General features: G+C 34.7%; 1 protein-coding gene across 1 annotated transcript; it reads left to right on the forward strand.

Moving 5' to 3' along the window:
• Window positions 1-7,534: 7,534 nt before the first annotated feature.
• On the forward strand, window positions 7,535-12,724 carry LOC143608917 (ERBB-3 BINDING PROTEIN 1-like). Its single transcript, XM_077083818.1, has 10 exons — window positions 7,535-7,551; window positions 7,644-7,744; window positions 7,866-7,950; window positions 8,027-8,176; window positions 8,264-8,417; window positions 11,277-11,492; window positions 11,571-11,707; window positions 11,801-11,892; window positions 12,071-12,250; window positions 12,368-12,724. Exons 2-10 carry the CDS (start codon window positions 7,648-7,650, stop codon window positions 12,421-12,423), a joined length of 1,167 nt encoding a protein of 388 aa, XP_076939933.1. The 5' UTR covers window positions 7,535-7,551; window positions 7,644-7,647; the 3' UTR covers window positions 12,424-12,724.
• Window positions 12,725-21,118: the final 8,394 nt, after the last annotated feature.

Raw genomic sequence — 21,118 nt, forward strand, 5'->3', positions numbered from 1 at the left:
AACATAATGCAATTTGGGTCATAGTCGATAGGTTAACAAAATCCGCTCACTTCATACCCATCAATGATCATACTCAATGGATAAATTGGCGCAATTTATGTGAACATCATCGTTGCTTTGCATGGAGTGCCTTTGTCAATAATCTCTTATCAAGACAGTCGCTTTACGTCTCATTTCTGGAAAAGCTTCCAACAAGCGTTAGGCAAAGTTAAACATTAGCACTGCCTATCATCCTCAAACCGATGGGCAAAGCGAAAGGACAATTCAAACGTTGGAAGATATGCCCCGCGCTTGTGTGGTTGACTTAGGCGGAATTTGGGACGACCATCTTCCCGTAATGGAATTTTTATACAATAATAGTTATCACACAAGTATTCAAGCTGCACCGTTCGAAGCATTGTATGGTCGTAAAGGTAGAACGCCGGTATGTTGGTCTGAAACCGGAGATAATCAATTGTCTAGACCCAAGTTAGTCCAAGAAACCACCTATAAGGTTTTGCAAATCCGCGAACGACTTAAGACGGCGCGAGACTGCCAAAAGAGTTACGCCGCTGTCCGTCGTAAGTCGTTAGAATTCAATATAGGCAATAAAGTTCTATTAGAAGTTTCGCCATGGAAAGGCGTTGTTCGCTTCGGAAAGAAAGAAAAATTAAGTCCTCGTTTCGTTGGACCCTTTGAAGTACTAGAACGAATTGGTACTATTGCATACCATTTGCAACTACCCGAGGAAATGAACGGGATACATGATGTATTCCAGGTATCCAATCTGCGTAAATGTCTAGCCGATGATTCTTTGTCGATGCCATTAAAAGATGTCGAAATAAATGAAAATCTAAAATTTCTAGAACGACCAATACAAATCGAAGATTCTAAAACAAAGAAACTAAAGGGACGAACCTTGAAAATAGTCAAAGTAAAGTGGGACTCACGAAGAGGCCCCGAATACACTTAGGAACTTGAATCCGAGATTAAGAAAAAGTACCCCCACTTATTCGAAAAAGCGAATCTCGCGAACGAGATTCATTCCAAGGTGGGGAGGATGTAACATCATGAATATATCGGGTCGAAAATTCTGTTTTTCATGTCCCATCACGATACGCGACGGATCAGAAGACAAGCCCATCGCGTATCGCAAAGGGCATGTTTACAAACCCAAGAATAAGCGGTGGAGCGATACGCGACACCTCAAAGATCCAACGTCATCGCGTATCGCGATGACGTGGTCTGACAGGTGTTGACGCGTGTCCCGACACATGTCCACACGTGGCACACCGTCCGCCACGTGTCACCACGTGGCAAGCCTACAGGTTGTGTCATCAAGCCTAGTCGCGATACGCGACGGCCTTACCTTAGGCTCATCGCGTATCGCGATTGAATAACATAATATTAAAGGATTTGATAACCCATTGCGCTACGCGAGGGATCCTTTGCAAGACCCATTTTGGTCAAACTAGCGATGACCTTACCCTAGTCGTGATACACGACGGCCTTACCCTAGTCTAACTTATTATTGTTATTGTTTCATTATTACTCATTATTGTTGACGTTAAGAACATAAATGTTTTATTGCTTTACGTAATTTGGATATTTTATAAGAATAAATTATAAGTGTTTTAAAATTTGTTTTGTAAAAACAATAACAGTAGAACGGTTTTGTAACATTATTTTGGTAAAACTGGCGAAACCTATATTTTATCTGTCAAATCATTACTGGATTATTTTAAATAATACTAATACGTAAATATTATTTTTAAAGAAAATATCTTTTGGGAAATGTTTTATTTAAAATAGTTATATAAAACACAATTATTCAATCGTTGTACTTTAACCAAAAGGGTAACCGGTCTTGGAACCAACCCTTGTTTTAAGCTATGGTTTATGCATTAAAAGTTATTTTTTAATAAATCATTATAACTTAAAATTATACATGTGAAACCATTTCATAAAGAACAGAATGATGGCGTTTACCCGGTAGTTACGTTGCAATTCATAAAATAGAAGTTGTAAATGAAGATATATAAAATAATGTTTCCTTATTAAAAGTATACATATAATACTTTATATACTTGCATTGCCTTAATTTTTGGAAGAAACGACAATTAAGCGCGGTTTATGGTTAGACCGACACGAACCGAACAGAGAACTTAATAAAATATAAAAACAAAAACTTTTATAATATCTTGGTAAGTTATTTTTATATTATATAAGTTATTTATATTTATATTTTAAATATGAATTATTTGAAAACATTCGGTGAAAATTCTATACTTAAGTTAATGCGTTTTGCCACTTAAATAGAGTATCGGGACCGAACTGTTTATTTAAAACTTGCTGGATTTCAGAACTAAAAATGATATATTTTTGTACAATATATGTCTATTGTAAATTTGAAGTCGTTTGACATCTGAAACTTAATGGGAACCCAAACTTGCTAAGAATAGTAACTCTACCGAACTCGATAAAGTTACATATTATGATGTTTATTTGTTATACATTAATTGTGTGACCTAATATGTGATACAAATACTATAAACTTATATATACGTGAACTTTCTTAAAAAGGAGAGTATATTTGTTTAAAACCTAGTAGGTCGGCCAACAAATAAAGTTGACCTAGTACATACTACTAGGGAAAGTTATTAGAAGTGATACTATCTCAATGAAGCGTTTACATATTATAAATAAATATGGGAAAACACCCAACTTAACAATTGAACGACCGACAGTAAGTCGTAACATTTAAACATACCAGAAGAGCTCAATCGAACGACATGACCAATAACAAATATTATATTGTTGTCAAATTACTTATTGTTATATATATGTGTGTGTGTGTGTGTGTGTGTGTGTGTGTATACAAGGCTTATTTGATGGTATCTAGCATCGTTGCAAGCTCATAAATTATCATTCATTTACACATATTGCATATGGATTGTGGTGAGTTTCGTGCTGCCCTTTTTATTTAAACTTTTTGGGCTGAATACATGTTGTGATTTACTTGTGGTGTGATGTTTATCTGCGACACTCGTCAATTTCAGGTTAACTCCGTTAACCCGAACTCCGTTAGTTCAAACTCAAGATCACACGAACTATGTCATTCCAGTTAACGCATTCCTCATTGCATTTAATTAGAGTTTAAATGATACGTGACAATCATTACACAAGTAGTCTTTTGAAGTTTCACCGAATCACACACGAGTCTACTCAAACCATTTGTGAACAAACAATAATTAATATAAACAAGTACTTGGTACTAATACGTGTTATGTTTATATGTGACTTCATGTTTGCATGTATAACATTATATTATGGATATCGTAGACTAGTTGTGCTAGAACTAAGTGAACTAGAAGGTTAGGGGTAAAGTGTAACTTGATTAATTATTTAAACAAATTATTACCCAAAGCCTAATCCCTCCCCCCCCCCCCCTCTCCCTTGCGACGGCAGCCCCCCCCCCCCCCCTCTTTGTCGACCGAACACACACACACTTACATACAAGATATTAACAAGTTGTTTGAAGATCCAAGGTGTTAGCTAGGTAAATTAAACACCCTATCTAATCTATTCTATCGATTATTTGCATCATTAAGCATATTAATCATAAACCCTAAATGTTAAAGTTATTGATTATTGATGAATTAGGGTTTATTGTTGTGTTTATTGATGAACACTAGAGAATTGATGATTTGTTGTTGATTGTTAATCATATGATACTTTGAAATTGAATCTTTGAGTAAAATCTAAATGTGCATGAAAATTGTAATTGAGATGCATGGTTGATGGATTATGAGCCGAGAGGGTTGTATGCATGATTAATTGTTCATAAGTTATTAGTTTGTTGAAGTTTGGTGAAAACTGATGCTGGGCAGAATCATAGATGCATGTTAAAACGGTTGTAACTTGATGTTAATGATATCCTTTGAAGTGATTATCGATTCTATGATGTATTAGGTCGAGTATGGTTTCTAAAGAATCCAAGTTTGTAATTTTTGGACGTGTGGAAGTCACGTTTTATAAATTTATAAGTTGGTTGTACAGTTATGATTCGGGAAGCCTTCTTATAGGCTGTTTTGCTAATAGCATATCTCACAAACGACAAGACCTGAGTTGATTTCACTTCTGGAAGTTAATAAATTGAGTGTGGAATCTAACCCAATTGGCCTTGCATTAATTGGATTAACCATGTAACGGGACTAGTTAAGAACTTTTTGTTGCGCATGATGATGACTGCTGTGTACCTACTGTGTTGTTTTTATTCTTGTGATAAAACCGCGAATGTTAAAAATATAATAAAAGTATTTTTAGAAACCTAACTCACGTGCGCTTCAGTGGTAAATTTTGGTGATTTTATCCGCATGTTATGAATAGTGAAATAGGGTAATCTTGACGTGTTAAATTCTGTCTTGGTAACTTAGCTGCTGAATTCTTGATTGAAATGTGAAAAGTGATTGTTTAATCGATGTTTGAAATGTGTTTGACATATTTGCCCTTGTGGTAGATGTTTTACTGAAAATGTATCATAGTAACATTTAATACCCTACTTAATCACACCCGTAACTTATCACCAACGTGTTATCGAGTCGCACTTATTTCACAAACGTAACACGAACACATCTCATGCATAACTTTTATGTGTCGAGTCTAGAGACTCACTCGTGGTTCAAAACACTTAGAAATATCATTTTTGTTTTAGAGAACTAGTGAGGATTTCTTTTACGCATGCTTTTCCCAGACTTCGATAACTTCGCAAACAGTGAGTTTCACGGCCCCTTTTACTCTTTAACGTTTTTATTAGGGGGAGATAACATACTCCAACGCTTTAGATTTTGTTTACTCTTTATATATCACTTATAAGGCTAAGTGGCAACAAACCAACTAAGTCCTTCTGAACAATCGAACCGGTTAATATTGGATAATAGTGAGTCAGTGTTGAGTAATATTACTGGGTTTGACAAACCCCACCCAACTCTAAACTCGACTGTAGGTCGAGTGGGTGTAATTTTGGCTAACACATTACCATGGTCGTTGTTGACATGGCGACAAGGTAAATGTATAATCAGTCAGCTTCGGTGTCGAACACTTAGTAATACATGTTTGATAGGTTAGCTACCTATTGATATATATTGACATAACTCTATCTGGTAACGCTAAAACGCAACTCTTGATTTTTATTTAAACCTGTGAACTCACCAACCCTGTGTTGACACTTTTAGTATGTTTATCTTAGGTAGCCGAGGCGGGCAAGCGGTTTAGGACATGCATTCACTATACTCTTATGATTTAAATTTCTTTTAATTTTATCATGACAACTGTTGCTTTAAGTCGTCCTGTGTGACGCAACAATTTACTTTACAGTTTACGCTTCCGCATTTACTTAAGACTTGTATGTCTTTAGTTGCTTTTAAAAGACTTTAATAATGGTGATTGATATAACTAAGGATTTTGATCCTGTTAGTTCACACCCTCTAACAGTAAAACTCTATAAGTGGATTTTGAGGGTGTGACATTATCAAGAACTGTTTCTGCCATGTTTTTGTCCCACTTTAAATTACTCAATCATTAACTCAGGGAGTAAGCCTATGGCTCCTATGGGTAGTACTATATGGTAAACCACACTGAGGTCTGCGGACCGTTGCAGCATATAACCTAACGTTTGGATTGTTGCTTGGCAGAGTAATAATCGGGGACGGGTGCCGTTCGGTTGTAAGTCGAGGGGAGGCTTATGATCGAATGCATAATTGAGTGTGGACTTGATGGATGTGCACCATGCTTTATACTTACATACACACAAACTTGCGCGCTTTTATGAATTAAATCTTTTATGTGTATGTGAGCTAAACTCACGAACTCACCAAATTTTTAGTTGACGCTTTTTAGCATGTATTCAGGTACTATGTGGATAGCAATTTGGATTAGCTTTGTAATGAGAATGCCTAATGATAGACGTATACCAAACATGAACAATGAAGATTAGATGCCAAGAAGATTAGTAGAACTAACCACGTGATTGCAGTATTGTCAAAGAAGAAATAGTTGTGTAGTTACACCTTGTCATAAATACTTAGTGCAAACGTTATAACTTATTTATTAAAAATATTCCGCTGCTTACACTTGGTAAACTATTTGTCTGTAATCGACCAAGCCCCTCATGGTAGGATGTGACAAGCATGTGGACAAATAAGTGTTTTGAGAATGACATATGACACTTTAATTCAATTTGGTGACGTGTAAAGAGGTCGGCTGCTTAAAGTCTTTTCTTTTATTAGATATCACCCGACTAGGGTTGACATGCTACTCGATATGGTAAATCACAGAATTTTTCAATACCAAAAGGGCTCAACATAACTTACAACGAAAAATAAATAAAGTTGTTTCACTCAAAAGATATTTTATTAAGTTCCTCGTTTCCAACGTCTAGTCTTTACTCTCTTATCACACATTTCAATGGTTCCCTTGAGTACATGTAACAAGTACAAGAAAACAAAAACAAAAAGCATAGATGAGCCAAAAGTTGTTCAACAACGGTGGAAACAATAGCAAAAACAATAAATGGTTAAGAACGACACAATACAATGAACAATTAGAGATAGAGCAACTATATAGTCTATTAAGGAAATACCTACGATTTCAATTTTTCGATAACAATGACTACACACTGAACAAATCAGTTACGAATCACCTACAATAACGATCTACTGTGGAAACACCCATGATTCCAATGTAACGATAACAATGAAACTATACGCTGAAATATCAATTATAAATCACTACAATAACGGGCTATTATGGAAATACCCATGTGAGCCATTAACAGTACAACATGTACATTAATGTAGATTAAATGCACCAATAATGAAGCGAGATAGGAATGTGGGAAGACACACCCTAATCATCTCACTCTAGTAAAAGTTTAAAGTATGAACATTAGTTGCAGACTACTGTTTTTTTCATCAACTCGGCGCAATGTGCCATATGTGATACCTAATTATTATTAAATAACTTTTCTAGTTAAATCATCGACATTCATTATTTTGTTATTTTATTATTTCTAATTTCCTATATTACAAGATAGGGAGATTTTTCTCTCTCCCTCATTTATAATAATTTTAAAAAATATTAAAAAATAAATTAGGGTGAATCATGACTTCCAAAATATAGTGATGAAATTTTTCTGTCATCCACTTCCTATAATATATGAATAAATCACTCATAAAGTTTATGAGTGATTTATTCATTGAGGTAAAACCCAGTTGACATAGGAGTGGACGTAAAGATTTAAGTTTGAGAAGGCAAAGTTTCAAGTTCAAATTCGATCTAAACCGGGTTTATCGTATTGGAGCTTTGGGCAACAGGTTTTCCTGATATAATGGTCTTGTGCCACCTAGCGTTGTATGTACGAACATATGAAACTGTTGTTAGTATGTTTTAAGAAAGAAAAAAAAAATAGAAAAACTCTGAAGAGGTGGTATTTGACGTGTCATCCAACGAGGAAACCCACCCTAAGAAGTTTATTATTATTATAGGGTCACCGCCGACCTCCAAACCCTAATAGTAGCTCTGTTCATTTCCGTAATCACACATCTCTTTCTTTCTTTCTTCTTCCTATCGATTTGTTAGTTTTAATAATTTGAATTGAATAGGAGGCTGATGATGTCGGACGATGAACGAGCGGAAGAGAAGGAACTCGATCTTTCGTCTACAGAAGTTGTAACCAAATACAAATCCGCTGCTGAAATCGTCAACAGTTACCACTTCTCTTTCTCTCTCTGTTTGAAACCAAATAAATAATTATAATAAAAAAAAAAAACTACTTGTTTGGGCTCTGTAGTAGTTTTATCACCTGACTTTTGAACTATACAATACAGAGGCCTTGCAGTTGGTCTTGTCAGAATGCAAACCGAAAGCCAAGATTGTTGATATATGTGAAAAGGGAGATTCATACATCAGAGAGTGAGTTCGACTTCTTTTTTTGTATTTGAAAGCTTTTTACGGCTAGGTCATTTGTGACATCTGTTTTCAAGTTCAGGCAAACTGGGAATATGTACAAGAATGTCAAGAAGAAGATTGAACGAGGTGTTGCCTTTCCAACGTGTTTGTCAGTTAACAACACAGTCTGTCATTTCTCACCTCTTGCCAGTGATGAAGCTTTGTTGGAACAAGGTGACATTTTGAAGATGTAAGTCTTATTATCGTTTCATCTTCCATATGTATATGTATGTGCTCAATTTTTAATCATCATCTGTGACTAAATGTTTGGTTTCAGTGATGTGGGGTGTCATATTGATGGTTTTATTGCTGTCGTGGCCCACACACATGTGCTTCAACAAGGCCCCGTAACAGGTCGAGCGGCTGATGCCATTGCAGCTGCAAATACTGCAGCTGAGGTTGCCTTAAGACTTGTGAAGCCTGGAAAGAAGGTAACATCGTTAAATAGCTCTCTTCAAAACATTTTGAGATGATTATTAAATGTTCTGCATAGTTTTTTTTACAATGAAAGTTAAAAATATATGAGTAACTGTTTCTTGGCTGTTTTTTGGGGTTTTGAATTCATGACTTTTGTTTTCTTTTATGGAAATGGACTGCATCTTTTTTTTTTTTGAATGAGGCAACTTTGCCGAGGTGATCACGTGCATATTGGTTTCCTCTTTTTCCCTGTTGCCTACAATAATTTGGCTTATATTAGGTTTTCTGTGTGCAACTAAACGATTAGTTGACTATGAGTTTTTTGCGTCTACACATTTTTTTGTGACTTTTATACACCTGTTTTTGTGATCTATCTGTTATTTGGCGTTTTTAATTGAGGCTACTTTTTTTACCTTCAAAAACTCTAGTTTTGCTTTGAGGAGTATTCCAAATATGAAATCATGATTTTGTTTTTACTCCTTTTTCTTTATTTTCTTTATAAAAGCAAACTAGTTTTTTTCCTTTCCTTTTTTTTTTGATGAGGCAACTTTGCATAGTCACTTGAATATTAGTTTCCTCTTTTCCCTGTTGCCAATAATGATCCAGCTTATTTTTAGGTTTTCAGTGTGCATCTAATTTGTTAGTTGGCCATAAGCCATGTGAGCTTAAATCTTTTTTTATAAAACTCAAATTACTTTTTTTTTCCGAAAAAGCTTTGTTTTTCACTTAAGTTCGTCTGTTATGTGCATTTATCACTTGTTTATTAGTTTGGTTCTCTTTTTCCTTGTTGCCTTTAATGATCTTTGCTTATATTAGGTTTCCAATGCACATCTAATTTTCTTCGTTGACCATGAGCCTTTTGATCTTACACTTTTTTTTGCGAAACTTGTATACTTTTTTTAAAAGCTAATTGTTTTTTTTTTACAAGTCATTATCTGTTACATGCATTTACATTTTGGAGTTGTTAGTTGGGCAACTTTGCCGAGGTGATCACATGCTTCTTGATTTCCTCTTTTTCCCTGTTGCCTATATCAATGTCAGCTTTATCTTTGGTTTCTGCAAGCTTATGCGCTCGGTTGGTTGAGTGTGCTTCTTAGTGAGCTTACATTTTTAAACAAGTATTTTTGAATGCAACTTACGTGTCATTTTAGTTAATATTGTCAGCTCTTATAAGATGTAAGATCATATTAATCTTGAATTTGTCACATTTACTAATTTTCATTTTGTTAATGTTGTTTTCTGATTATTTTAAAACATGATATTTCTTATTGATGATGCTGATATATATGCTATGGAGTTGCTCCAATGATGCTTTTAATAGTCATAGTTAGTTAGTTACACTTACAGAAATCATGTTCCAAATGTTGGTCTTGATTGGTGCTACCTGTCTACAAATGATGACTATAATAGTTGTTATTGGAGACTGCTTCAAATGTTTCTTTTGTCATAGTTACTCTGATACTAGATGTAAGCCCGCGCGGCGACGCAACTCTGCGAATTCGGTCAACCTATCTTCTCCACACTGAATCAATATTTGATAGATTATCCAACCCCAAAACCCGCTGTAAATTCGGTCGGTCACATTGTCTTTCGAATGGCAACGGCACAGAATCAAAAAATCTGTAAACGTTCAAAATAACATTGATACACATACAACTTATGATCAAGGCGAGACAAATTGGATTGGTATCGGTTGAATTTGTTATGGTATTGACACTAAACAAAAAAAATAATAAATTAGTAAACATTCAGAAAAGTCGTATACTTTTATATTACAATAACATATTTAAAATGAGGTTTATCCGGTCGGTAAAACCCGGACGTTGCGGCGCCGAGTCGTCGAGAATCGAACGGTACCGGTTATGTTCATTACGTACCAGAACTAAAATTGACCAATGCTTTAACAAATTAAAATATTTAAAATGAAAAAAAAAAGACAAATACGCAGCGAAAATCAACAATTAAAACAAAACAAAACAAAAACCGCATTGAGTAGTTAAATTTGTTATGGTATTGGCACTAAACCAAAAATTAAATTAGTAAACACTCAGAAAAGCCGTATAGTTTATATTACACAACAACATATTTTAAAATGACGTTTATCTGGTCGGTAAAAACCTGACGTTGCGGCGCCAAGTCGTCGTGAGTCGAACGGTACCGGTTACGTTCATTATGGTATTAGTACTAAAATTCGCCAACGCCCAAACAAATTAACATATTTAAAATGAAAAAAATAAACAACAAATACACTGCGAAAATTGACAATTTAAAAAAACAAAACAAAACAAGAAAACTGCACATACAATTGTGGTGAATTGACGTAAATTCGACCGGTGCTGACGATGTCAACACCAAATCATAAAAGACACGTTTAAAAAGAAAGTATCAAATGTAAACGAAATAAACGACCAACTACATAAAAAAAAAAGAAAATATTTCTTTTCATAGCTGAGAATCGAACTCGGGTGGTACACACTCCAATCAAACCATACACCCACCCACAGAATAACCACCATGCTACAAATAACTTTACGTCGGTGTGTCACAATTATATATTATATAGTAAAAATCAAAAGAATCAGAACTCTTAACTTTGTCGCGCCAGGTTTCTGTCTCTATATAGATAATATTGTATCTTTAAATTATTCTTTTCTAGCTTTCTAAATTTTCATGAATTTCTTAAAAATTAGAACATTTTTTTTCTACATGATGATGGTATTTATGTGCAATGGAGTTTCTCCAATGATGCTTTTAATAGTCATAGTTACACTGACAGAAATTATGTTCTAGCATATCTAAATGGTTACAATTTAAATATTGTTCCATCTAATCAATCTATATCAATTTATTTTTGTGTGATTTTGTTTCTTCAGAATCAAGATGTGACAAAAGCCATTCAAGAGGTTGCTGCTGCATACGACTGCAAAATTGTGGAAGGTGTTTTGAGCCACCAACTGAAACAGTTTGTGATTGATGGGAACAAAGTCGTATTGAGTGTCTCAAATCCTGAGACAAGGGTCGATGATGCCGAGTTTGAGGAAAATGAAGTTTATGCCATTGATATCGTCACCAGCACCGGAGATGGCAAGGTGATTATTTAATTTAGTTTTAATCTTAATTTTGTGGTTCTATGTTATAATTTAAATGGTTTCATGATTGTTTTTCAGCCAAAGTTGTTGGATGAAAAACAGACTACAATATATAAACGAGCAGTTGACAAGAGTTATCATTTGAAAATGAAAGCATCTCGGTTTATATTCAGTGAGATTAGTCAGAATTTTCCAATCATGCCATTTTCAGCTAGGTATCATTTCATATTTTCCGTGTTTTAGTTTTATAGTTTTTTTTATGAAGTTTTCAAATGGAAGTCAGTGTGCTTGGTTTTTGTTTGTGATAGGGCTTTGGAAGAAAAACGTGCTCGGTTGGGATTGGTGGAATGTGTCAACCATGAGCTTTTGCAGCCATACCCTGTTCTTCATGAAAAGCCTGGTAAGACATATTTTCATTTTGTTCTTAGTATTTTCTCTAGTCACTATTGTTATTTTTATTATTAGTGTTGCTCTGTTCGTCATGAAAAGCCTCATTTTGTTTTTAGTATTTTCAAGTCACTATTATTATTGTTAATATTAGTGTTTACCCAAGATGAAACGAACGTTGCATTTTATAGGTGATTTTGTGGCACATATCAAGTTCACGGTTCTTCTGACGCCAAATGGATCGGACCGCATAACGTCTCATGCACTTCAGGAGTTGCAGCCTACTAAAACGGTTGATAACCTTGAAATCAAAGCGTGGTTAGCGCTTCCCGTAAAGACCAAAAAGAAAGGTGGTGGCAAGAAGAAGAAAGGCGAGTTGGCAAGAGTTTTTAATCTGATGTGGCAATTTTAAATTGATTTATGTTTTATTTTTAACTATTTGAACGGGTACGTCCGTTTTAGACTGTCTTTTTGTGGGGATATTTCAGGTAAGCGAGTTGAAAAGGGTGAGGTCGAGGGTGAGACCGAGGTGATGGAAAAGTGAAATGGTGGTGCTTAACAACAAAAACATCAAATCCAATTTTGGTTTCTAGCCTTTTGTATTGGTGTCAACTGTCAAGAGTTTGTTGAATGAATTTATGTCTCAGACAGATGTCTAAAAGCATGTGTTGATTTATAACCTTTGTGAGGCTTTTTTTGTTAATTAAACTTGGTTTGTGTTTCATGTCTAAAGTTAGTAGTTTTTTTATTTTTTTAAAGAGAGAATTACATTTATTGTCCTTTATGGTTGTAGCCAATTTCAACGGTTGTCCTTTTTCTATAAAATTGATGTGATTTGTACTTTACGTTTTCAAATGTAACACAATTTGTCCTTTAGCCCTAACTCAGTTTTTATCGTCGAGTCTGGTCATGTGCTTTACACATGATGGCGAATTGTTCAATTTACCTATTAATTTAAAAAATCATTTTAATAATTATATATATATATATATATATATAATTATTCTCTCTATCTTCTTCTTACCCTATCACCAACCCGTCACCACGACGACAATCCATCCCACACCACTGCCCATATCCACACCACATCACCATTCAAGCTCTGACTACCGTTTCTGCCTCCCCTCCCATTTATATTCAAGCCCTCTTGATATAAAGATGATGCATGGGAAGCTCCACCGTCATCGTCGGGATTTACCTAAAATTCTAATTCCCTTCAACATCCACCCATCAACATATGCGATTTACCTGAAACAACAGTTAAATCGCGACGGAATGTGGGTTTCAGGTGGATCGAGTCGTAATACTTTAATGGAGCTTTGATAAGGCTTCTGATTTGGCCGGAATAGGAAGAATGAACTTTGATTAGGCTTCCGATTTGACCGGAATAGGATGAATGAACTTTGATAGGCTTCCAATTTGGCCAAGGGCGATGAATGGGCTTTTGTTAGGTTCCGATTTACCGGAATATGCTAATGGATTTTGATTTGGGTTTCATTTTGGTCGGACGACAATGGTGGTGGTAGTGTTGGTGGATGTGTGTGTGTGTGTGTGTGAGAGAGAGAGAGAGAGAGAATGGTGTATGGTGGTTCCGGTGGCAGTGTCGGTGGCTTGCCGGAGAAGACGGTGGTGGTGGCTCGCCGGAGGTGAAGCTATGATGGCAATGAAATAATTCATAGGGTCGGCTCTGGTGTTTAGTTGTAGGTAGGTTGGAAGAAGGGGTATTAAGAAGAAGAAGAAGAAGAAGAAGAGTCGAGGTTTTTTCTAGCAGAGAGAAGGGTTTGGGATAAAACTAAAATGTTTTTTTAATAGGGTAAAATTACAGTAATACCCCCACGTCAGCAACACATGACACAACTTAACGAGATTTTTTAACGGGGTTAGGCATAAAGGACAAAAGATGTAACATTTTTAAACGTAAAGGACAATAATCATCAGTTTGGAAGATAAAAGACCACCAGGGAAATTCTGGGTAAACATAAAGGACAATTTCTATAATTCTGTCTTTTTTAAATAACAAATATAAAGATCGCTTAAATGTGTACATTTTTAAATGAATCCATTATGTAACTTTTGGTACGCATGAATGACAAGCGACATGGAATAGACCATTATGATGGAATGAAAAAACGTATATAAGTTTTTAAAAAATTAATAATTTATGTCTTAGAAATAACAATAATTTATAGTAAATGTCATTCCCACATGGTAACCAAATATTTCAATGGAATGGTATCTGGTAAACGTATTTAGGGTTAGATTCAAATAAGAAGTTTGATTTTCCTATATTGCTAGGAAAGAGGGTATTTTAGTACACCATTTTAATATTGAAAACTCAATTCCTATCTCAAAAACCCATTTACATTTTCACTCATCACCTACACCCACCACCACCCACCGCCACCACCTTGTCGGAAATTTCGCAAGAAAAATTCACTGGAAAAGCCGTTGGAAAGTCACTGCTAAACAATCCCCGAGAAATTTCGACGGAAAAATCAACAAAAAGTCATCGAAAAACAATCACTGAAAAAGGTCATCCGAAAACGGTCACCGGAGAAACACAATGGGAGATACTATGAAAAAAACACAATTTAAAAAACCCAATGAAAAAACACCATAAAAAATAACACAATGACAAAAACACAATAAAAAAAACAATTGTATAACACAATGTAAAAAACACAATTGAAAAATGTAAGTCCTGAATCCGGATATACACAATATGATATCAAGTAAACACGATTTTTGTGCGGAATCCAAACACCCTGGTGATTCAAGAACAATATAAATGAATAATAATAACAATATGAATTTCAATACACACGTTTATTATCACCAAACGTCGGGTACATAACTTCTTTTCAAATCTACTTTGCTCTCTAAGGGTTTATGATGGCAATCAAAGTGCTCTACAACAAGTTGCCCTAATTGATGACTAAACATTAACTATATATAGGGTTACTATACAAAATGCCCAAAGGCCAAGCCCAACTAAGCCTAAACTAGCCTAACCAAAATCCATAGGGATTTTGGTGTTACTAGACAAACCGAAATCCGTAGGGATTTCGGTATTACACCATCGCAACCATAATGCAATTATTCAACTCGTCTTCGTTTATTTCACTTTAATCTTGATCATGTCGTGGCCTTTTGATATGCGTCAGTCTAAACCAACTTATGATCCAACAATCTCCCCCTTAGACTGATTCTTCCAAAACCTTCAAAATTTTTACTTGACCATGATCAGCATTCAGCATCTGCATCCAATACTCTACCATCTCCCCTTTATTGACAACATTATCCAATTTGAATATCAGATATTTCATAAGCTTCCGTTGCAAGGAATCAGTCTTGAAAGAACAATCAACTTTGATAGAAAGATCAACCAAAATATTTTGAAAACAATTAAATAAAACAAAAATATTTTTGTAATTTTTGTAATTTTTCTGATTTTTATGATTTTCTTGGAAAGACTTGAAATGAGATCATACCAGCTAAACCAAATATAACACACAAAACTGCTATCAGATTTCATGGGTTGTGAACAAAAGCGTAATCCAAGTTTAAATCGATTTCTTAACGCATTTGTTTCGACAAGAGTAAACTTTTACGAAAAGATCTGAACATAGATCATATTGATTAAGATGAGTTCACAATGATTCATTTACAGCATTATTATGACATAGAGAGACAGGTTGATAGCATGTATTAAGAAACTTAGCATGATTTTCTTTGAATCAGTAATACGAGATTGGTTCAATTTAGGCATAAAGCTTAGATGAACATCACTTATGGACCTGCGATGCCTCCTATCTCTTATCAAAGCGTATTTGGCTTTCCCCATATCACCCCAGTTTGACTCCAACCCCATAGTACTTGATCAAAATATTTTCCCTGTACAAACAAAAATTTTATGCTTCAAGGTTGAACGTTGGACTTACATGCCGACCAGACTTACATGCCTTACATTCGGAGTGTTTAGGACTTACTTGAATACCTCACCCCTGTAGTTATAGTTTGATCCTTTAAGCTTTTGAAATACGAATTTTAATAACACAATATAATTTTTGCATGTTTTTTTTACTTAATAACATAATACATTTGGTGATCAAGACACTAACGGGCTCGTGTATGACTGGGTAATTGCTTTTCTGCCTACCATTCGGAGAGATGTGTCTGGAGACATGCACACATCTTCAAAATGACTCTCCACAGTAAGTTTAGCAGATTTAATATATATCACTTCAACTTTTACGCATCATTGAAAGCTACCATACAAATCAATGACTGGTCAAAAGCCTTTTTAGCTTACTAACTTCACACGTTAGGCACACATAAACAATTTATCTATCATTTTCCAAAGGTTGGATCAAATTTCCATTTGAAAATATTTTGAGCTTCTATAAAGCTGTTAACTGAATAATCATATCACTACTTATATAGTTATTTAGAAGATATTCCCATATAGTTATTTAGAAGACGTCTTAAATCCAGTCGCCCCGGTCACTTTCAATCTTCAGGTAAATGGCTATCCCGTATGACTACAAGTAGCAAACGGGACCAAACATATATAAAAATACATGTCCCTCAAACTTTGAGTAACCGACATATTTTTAAGCGAAAGAATTAAACAAAACACACAACAGTCGCCCCAGTAACTTTCAGTCTTCAGGTGAATGGCTATGCCATATGTCTACAAGTAGATAACAAGACCAAACATACACAAGTATATGTCCCTCAAACTTAAGTAACCGACATATTTTTAAGCGACAGAGTGCAAAACATGTTTTTTTTTTGCTTTAAGAAAACACGCACACTCTTTTTGTATTTTTTTTAAATCCCCCCCCCCCCCCCCCTCCCAAATTTGTTCAATCATTTGAATAGAAAAAGTATGTACAAATTTACCTAAAAAAGAATCAATCGTCGAAACGTAGCATTTAAGATTAATATATGAAGAAATGTGATAGTCAGCCAACTGATGTACTATAATTTCTCATGTACGTTCAAGTCATTTTCACATTTTGAAAAACAAAACAAATTATACTTGAAAAACTATACGTGAACATATTTTTGTATTTTTAAAATTTTTGACTATTTATGTACAAATTTAAATAAAAGTTTATATTTTAAAAATCTTTTTGACTGCTCAATCTTTCGTACCAAAGTGATAAGGTTACCTTTTATCTTCAAGACAATATTTCCAATTTGTGTGAATCTCCCCTAAGAATAAGCTTGGTTTTTGAGATTCTACATCCTTGCGAGTTGAATGTCTGGAACAAACTTTTAATATGCAATGAATTCCCTGATTTGTTCCTACACACTTAGAGAGCAGATTAAAAACGTTCTATCAACCTAAAATCCCGTCCAAGAAACAAATAATCCATTTTATGGTTTAAAGACTTAGAAAATTGGATATTTTCCCTGTCATGTGCCTGGAACAACCCATTTAATAAACATTGAATTTGTGGTTGTTCCTACACGCATTGCAGGATCAGTTGGACATAGGAACCCAAGTCATAAATGTCTTGGGGTTCCCTTGAGCATCAACATATGTGACATCTTGCCAACTCATATCTTTCCCATCTATAACAGAAACATTTGTTATTACAAGTTCTGTTTGTTGAGTTTTAAGTTTTCAAGTCTGTTTTGGTTTAGTGAAATTGGAAAGAACAGACTTTGGAGTGGAACAATTTGAATTCGAATTCTTAGAACTTTCAACACTCTTTGATTTCTGAAAAATTTATTTTTCTTTTAACAGTTCAAAATCATTTGAGTGTAAACATGTCATATTAAATTTGAATCCTTGAGTATCTGTGACCCGTTGTATAGATACTCGTGATTTTATAAAATAGGCATTTTGGTTAACCACTAGATTCGGTTGAAACTTGTTACCTTTCACCTGAGGAGCTTGTCTTTTAACAGGACGGTAGTGACACTCGTTTGCCAAATGTCCGCCGTTCCCGCAGACGAAACACGCCTTCATCCTTCTTCTAACGTCAACGAAAGCACTTGTCTCGTGTTGGGAAGGACGTGAAGTTAAGATTGATTCAAGTTTCTTCTTAGGAAATGTTTTTCCATTCTTCTTGCCCCTTGGTGTAGCCTTCTGATTTTGCTTGTAATAGGGAACATATAGAAGATGAACACAATTTTTGGCTATATGTCCTGGTGTGCCACAATGGTAACATGTTTGCCTCTTAATATAAATACCAACCAATGATTTATTAACACATGGAAATCCGGAGGACCTATGAGGACGAGACTGCCATTGTTGTGCTGATTCCTTATGTGCCTTCCCTTTGTTGCCACAACTCTGTGTATTATTATTAGTACAATTTTGTGTTGTGGTGTCATCTGAATTTGATGACACGTTAGAATAAGATTCCTTTTCACTGGCATAAACCCCTTCACTATCAGAAGCAAAAACATTTACAATATCTACATATCAAGTAGAAGCATCAAAATTGTTCACACATTTAAAAACAAGGTTAATTACCTATAGGGATCCTGATCCAACAATTTCAGATTGAACCTGTTTACCATATTTCATAAACCTTTTCATTTCTTACTCTTCGTTGGTAAGAGGAAGTCCAGTGTAGTTGTCATTATATGGAGGTGGAACCATACTGTACCCAATGCCCTCACCCTTATTTTCTTTCCATTTTAATTGTTTTTCAATCATGGACTCAACAACAACACTAGAGACATCGAATTTTTTAAAGTCGAATTCGGCATTTTCAAATTTACTAGTTAACTTAGAAATCTCCAACTTAGATGCTTCTAATTCGGCGGTTAATTCGACAATTTTCTGTTTAGCATCTAAGTGGTGACAACATTTTATGCTAAATTCGGATTGAAGTTTAGAGAAATCCTTTTGTTGTGCCTCTAGTTTTTCTTTCAAAGCATTTTTGAATTTCTTAAGAGTGAAGTTTTCATGTTTTATTCCCTCTATTTCTCTAATCAAGTTACTATTGTAAGATTTATTTAATCTACCTTATTAACAGAAGATTGAGAACATATATTATTTGTTACCTTAGTTGGCATGGAAGAAGCTTGAATGGAAAAGTCCGTGAATGTTTTTTCTGATGTACTAGGTTGCCCTTGTAAAGTTGAGAATGAACTTTCAACACTAAATAAACACCGAGAACCCGAGAACTAAGGCCCACCAAAGACCAGGCCCAACTTCTACTAAAGACCGAGAACAAGATCGAACAGCCCACCGAGAACAATGAACTTTGACCGAGAACCATGTAGTCAACCGAGAACGCCTGAAAGTTGACCGAGAACACGAACCAAAGGCTTAACCGAGAACTATTCAAAATCACACAAAACTTCCCCAGAACAAGGAAAGTTGGCCGAAAACGATCATAGGTGCCCGAGAACACACAAAAGTTGCCAAGAACACTAGAATTCTACCGAGAACACACGAGTTTCACCGAAAACGACAAAAACTTTGGCCGAAAACAATGAAATCTTCTCGAGAACTTCCAAAGATCCTAAGGAGGCTTTGACCAGATATTTTTGGTAACAGAATAAATCCCAACAACTCTGGGATTTGAATTTTAAGACCTAAATCAAGTCAAATCCTTCCCCCAAGTTATCTCAACAACCCCGAGGAATACGAAGAACATTTGTTCTTCAATTTCTAGAATTCTTCAAAGATCCACAACCAAAAACTCAACCTTGAATCAATGATATCACAAACACCGAGCCTAGAATAAGTCTATAGGCTTTGATTCCAATTATCGAACCATGAACGAAGAAAGGTATGAGATAAAATAGTGATTGCGAGGCCCGAAGTTACGGGGCTATTTTGCCGAGTTCCTTAGAGAGAGTTGTCTCGCGCCCCTAGGTATTCTCTACCTACCCACCTGTGTCGGTTTCGGGTACAGGAAAGGGGTGAATCTGCTCTTAGGTATCATTAAATCCTAAAAATAATAAAAAATTGAAGTTCATCTTGTTCTTATTATTCATTTATATTGTTCTTGAATCACCACAGTTTTTGGATTCCGCACAAACATCGTGTTTACTTGATAAACATCGGGTACATAACTTCTTTTCAGATCTACTTTGCTCTCTAAGGGTTTATGGTGGCTATCAAAGTGCTCTACAACTGATTGCCCTAATTGATGACTAAACATTAACTATATATAGGGTTACCATATAGAAGTCCCAAAGGCCAAGCCCAACTAAGCCTAAACTAGCCTAACCAAAATCCATAGGGATTTTGGTGTTACTAGACAAACCGAAATCCATAGGAATTTCGGTATTACACCATCACAACCATAATGCAGTTCTTCAACTCGTCTTCGTTAATTCACTTTAATCTTGATATTGTCGTGGCCTTTTGATATGCGTCAGTCTAACCAATTTATGACTCAACAAAAAACACAACGCTAAAACACATGAAGAAAAAACATAATGATTATAACATATAACACAGTGTATAAAAAACTCGCTAAATTTTTAAAATTTTTTTATAACAGTATGATACTCATATTAAAGATTAAAAATGCTCATTATTAAGGTTATTTTAAAAAAGATTTATAAAAAAGTTATAGACGTTTTAAAACGATGGGAGAATTGATATGTGTCTTGCATGTGGGGAGAGAAAGTCAACAATAATGTGTTATTCCTTTTTTTGCAATTTCCTTTGTTTTATACTTAATTTTTCCAAACTAATCTCAATCATTCAAATTAAAAATTAATGGCCTAGATTAATTATTATCCTTCTTACAAATATCATACTTCTTATTATAACTTGACCATACGCATTTATATTCTTATAATTATTAAAGTTAATATACCCAATGTTAATATCTTTATTATAATTGTTATAGTTGATATACACAATTTTAATACAGTTGATCCATAAAATAAACTTATGTATTTGTTACCTTTAAATATCAGAAATGTGGTCGGTAGTGTTCACCTATAGTTGGTAGTGTTCATATATGTTAGTTTTATATTAAATTTGGAACTGATGAAAAGAGCTTTCTGAATGTGCTTTTTCTCGAGACTGTCATTTCTCTATATGCAATACTTTGAAAAGGTACGTAGATATATAATATTAGTGTATGATACATGCATATATATAGAAATAGTCAAATAAACAAATGTATAATTTCAAATGACAAATTATTTTTTACTATACTTATTAAGACAACAATACGATTTGTAAGTGCAATTCATATTCATATACAAACAGAGTCTTAAAATACATAAACTTACAAAGTATAACT

Source organism: Bidens hawaiensis, unplaced genomic scaffold, assembly GCF_021521415.1.
Source record: "Bidens hawaiensis isolate Kalapana, Puna unplaced genomic scaffold, B.hawaiensis_p1.1 tig00419453_1, whole genome shotgun sequence".
Lineage (NCBI taxonomy): Eukaryota > Viridiplantae > Streptophyta > Magnoliopsida > Asterales > Asteraceae > Bidens > Bidens hawaiensis.

Coding starts and splice junctions, on each gene's coding strand:
- LOC143608917 (XM_077083818.1), top strand. CDS start 7,648: ATGATGTCGGACGATGAACGAGCGGAAGAGAAGGAACTCGATCTTTCG. Junction 8,418..11,276: donor TTGTGAAGCCTGGAAAGAAG/GTAACATCGTTA, acceptor TTGTTTCTTCAG/AATCAAGATGTGACAAAAGC. Junction 11,708..11,800: donor ATCATGCCATTTTCAGCTAG/GTATCATTTCAT, acceptor TGTTTGTGATAG/GGCTTTGGAAGAAAAACGTG.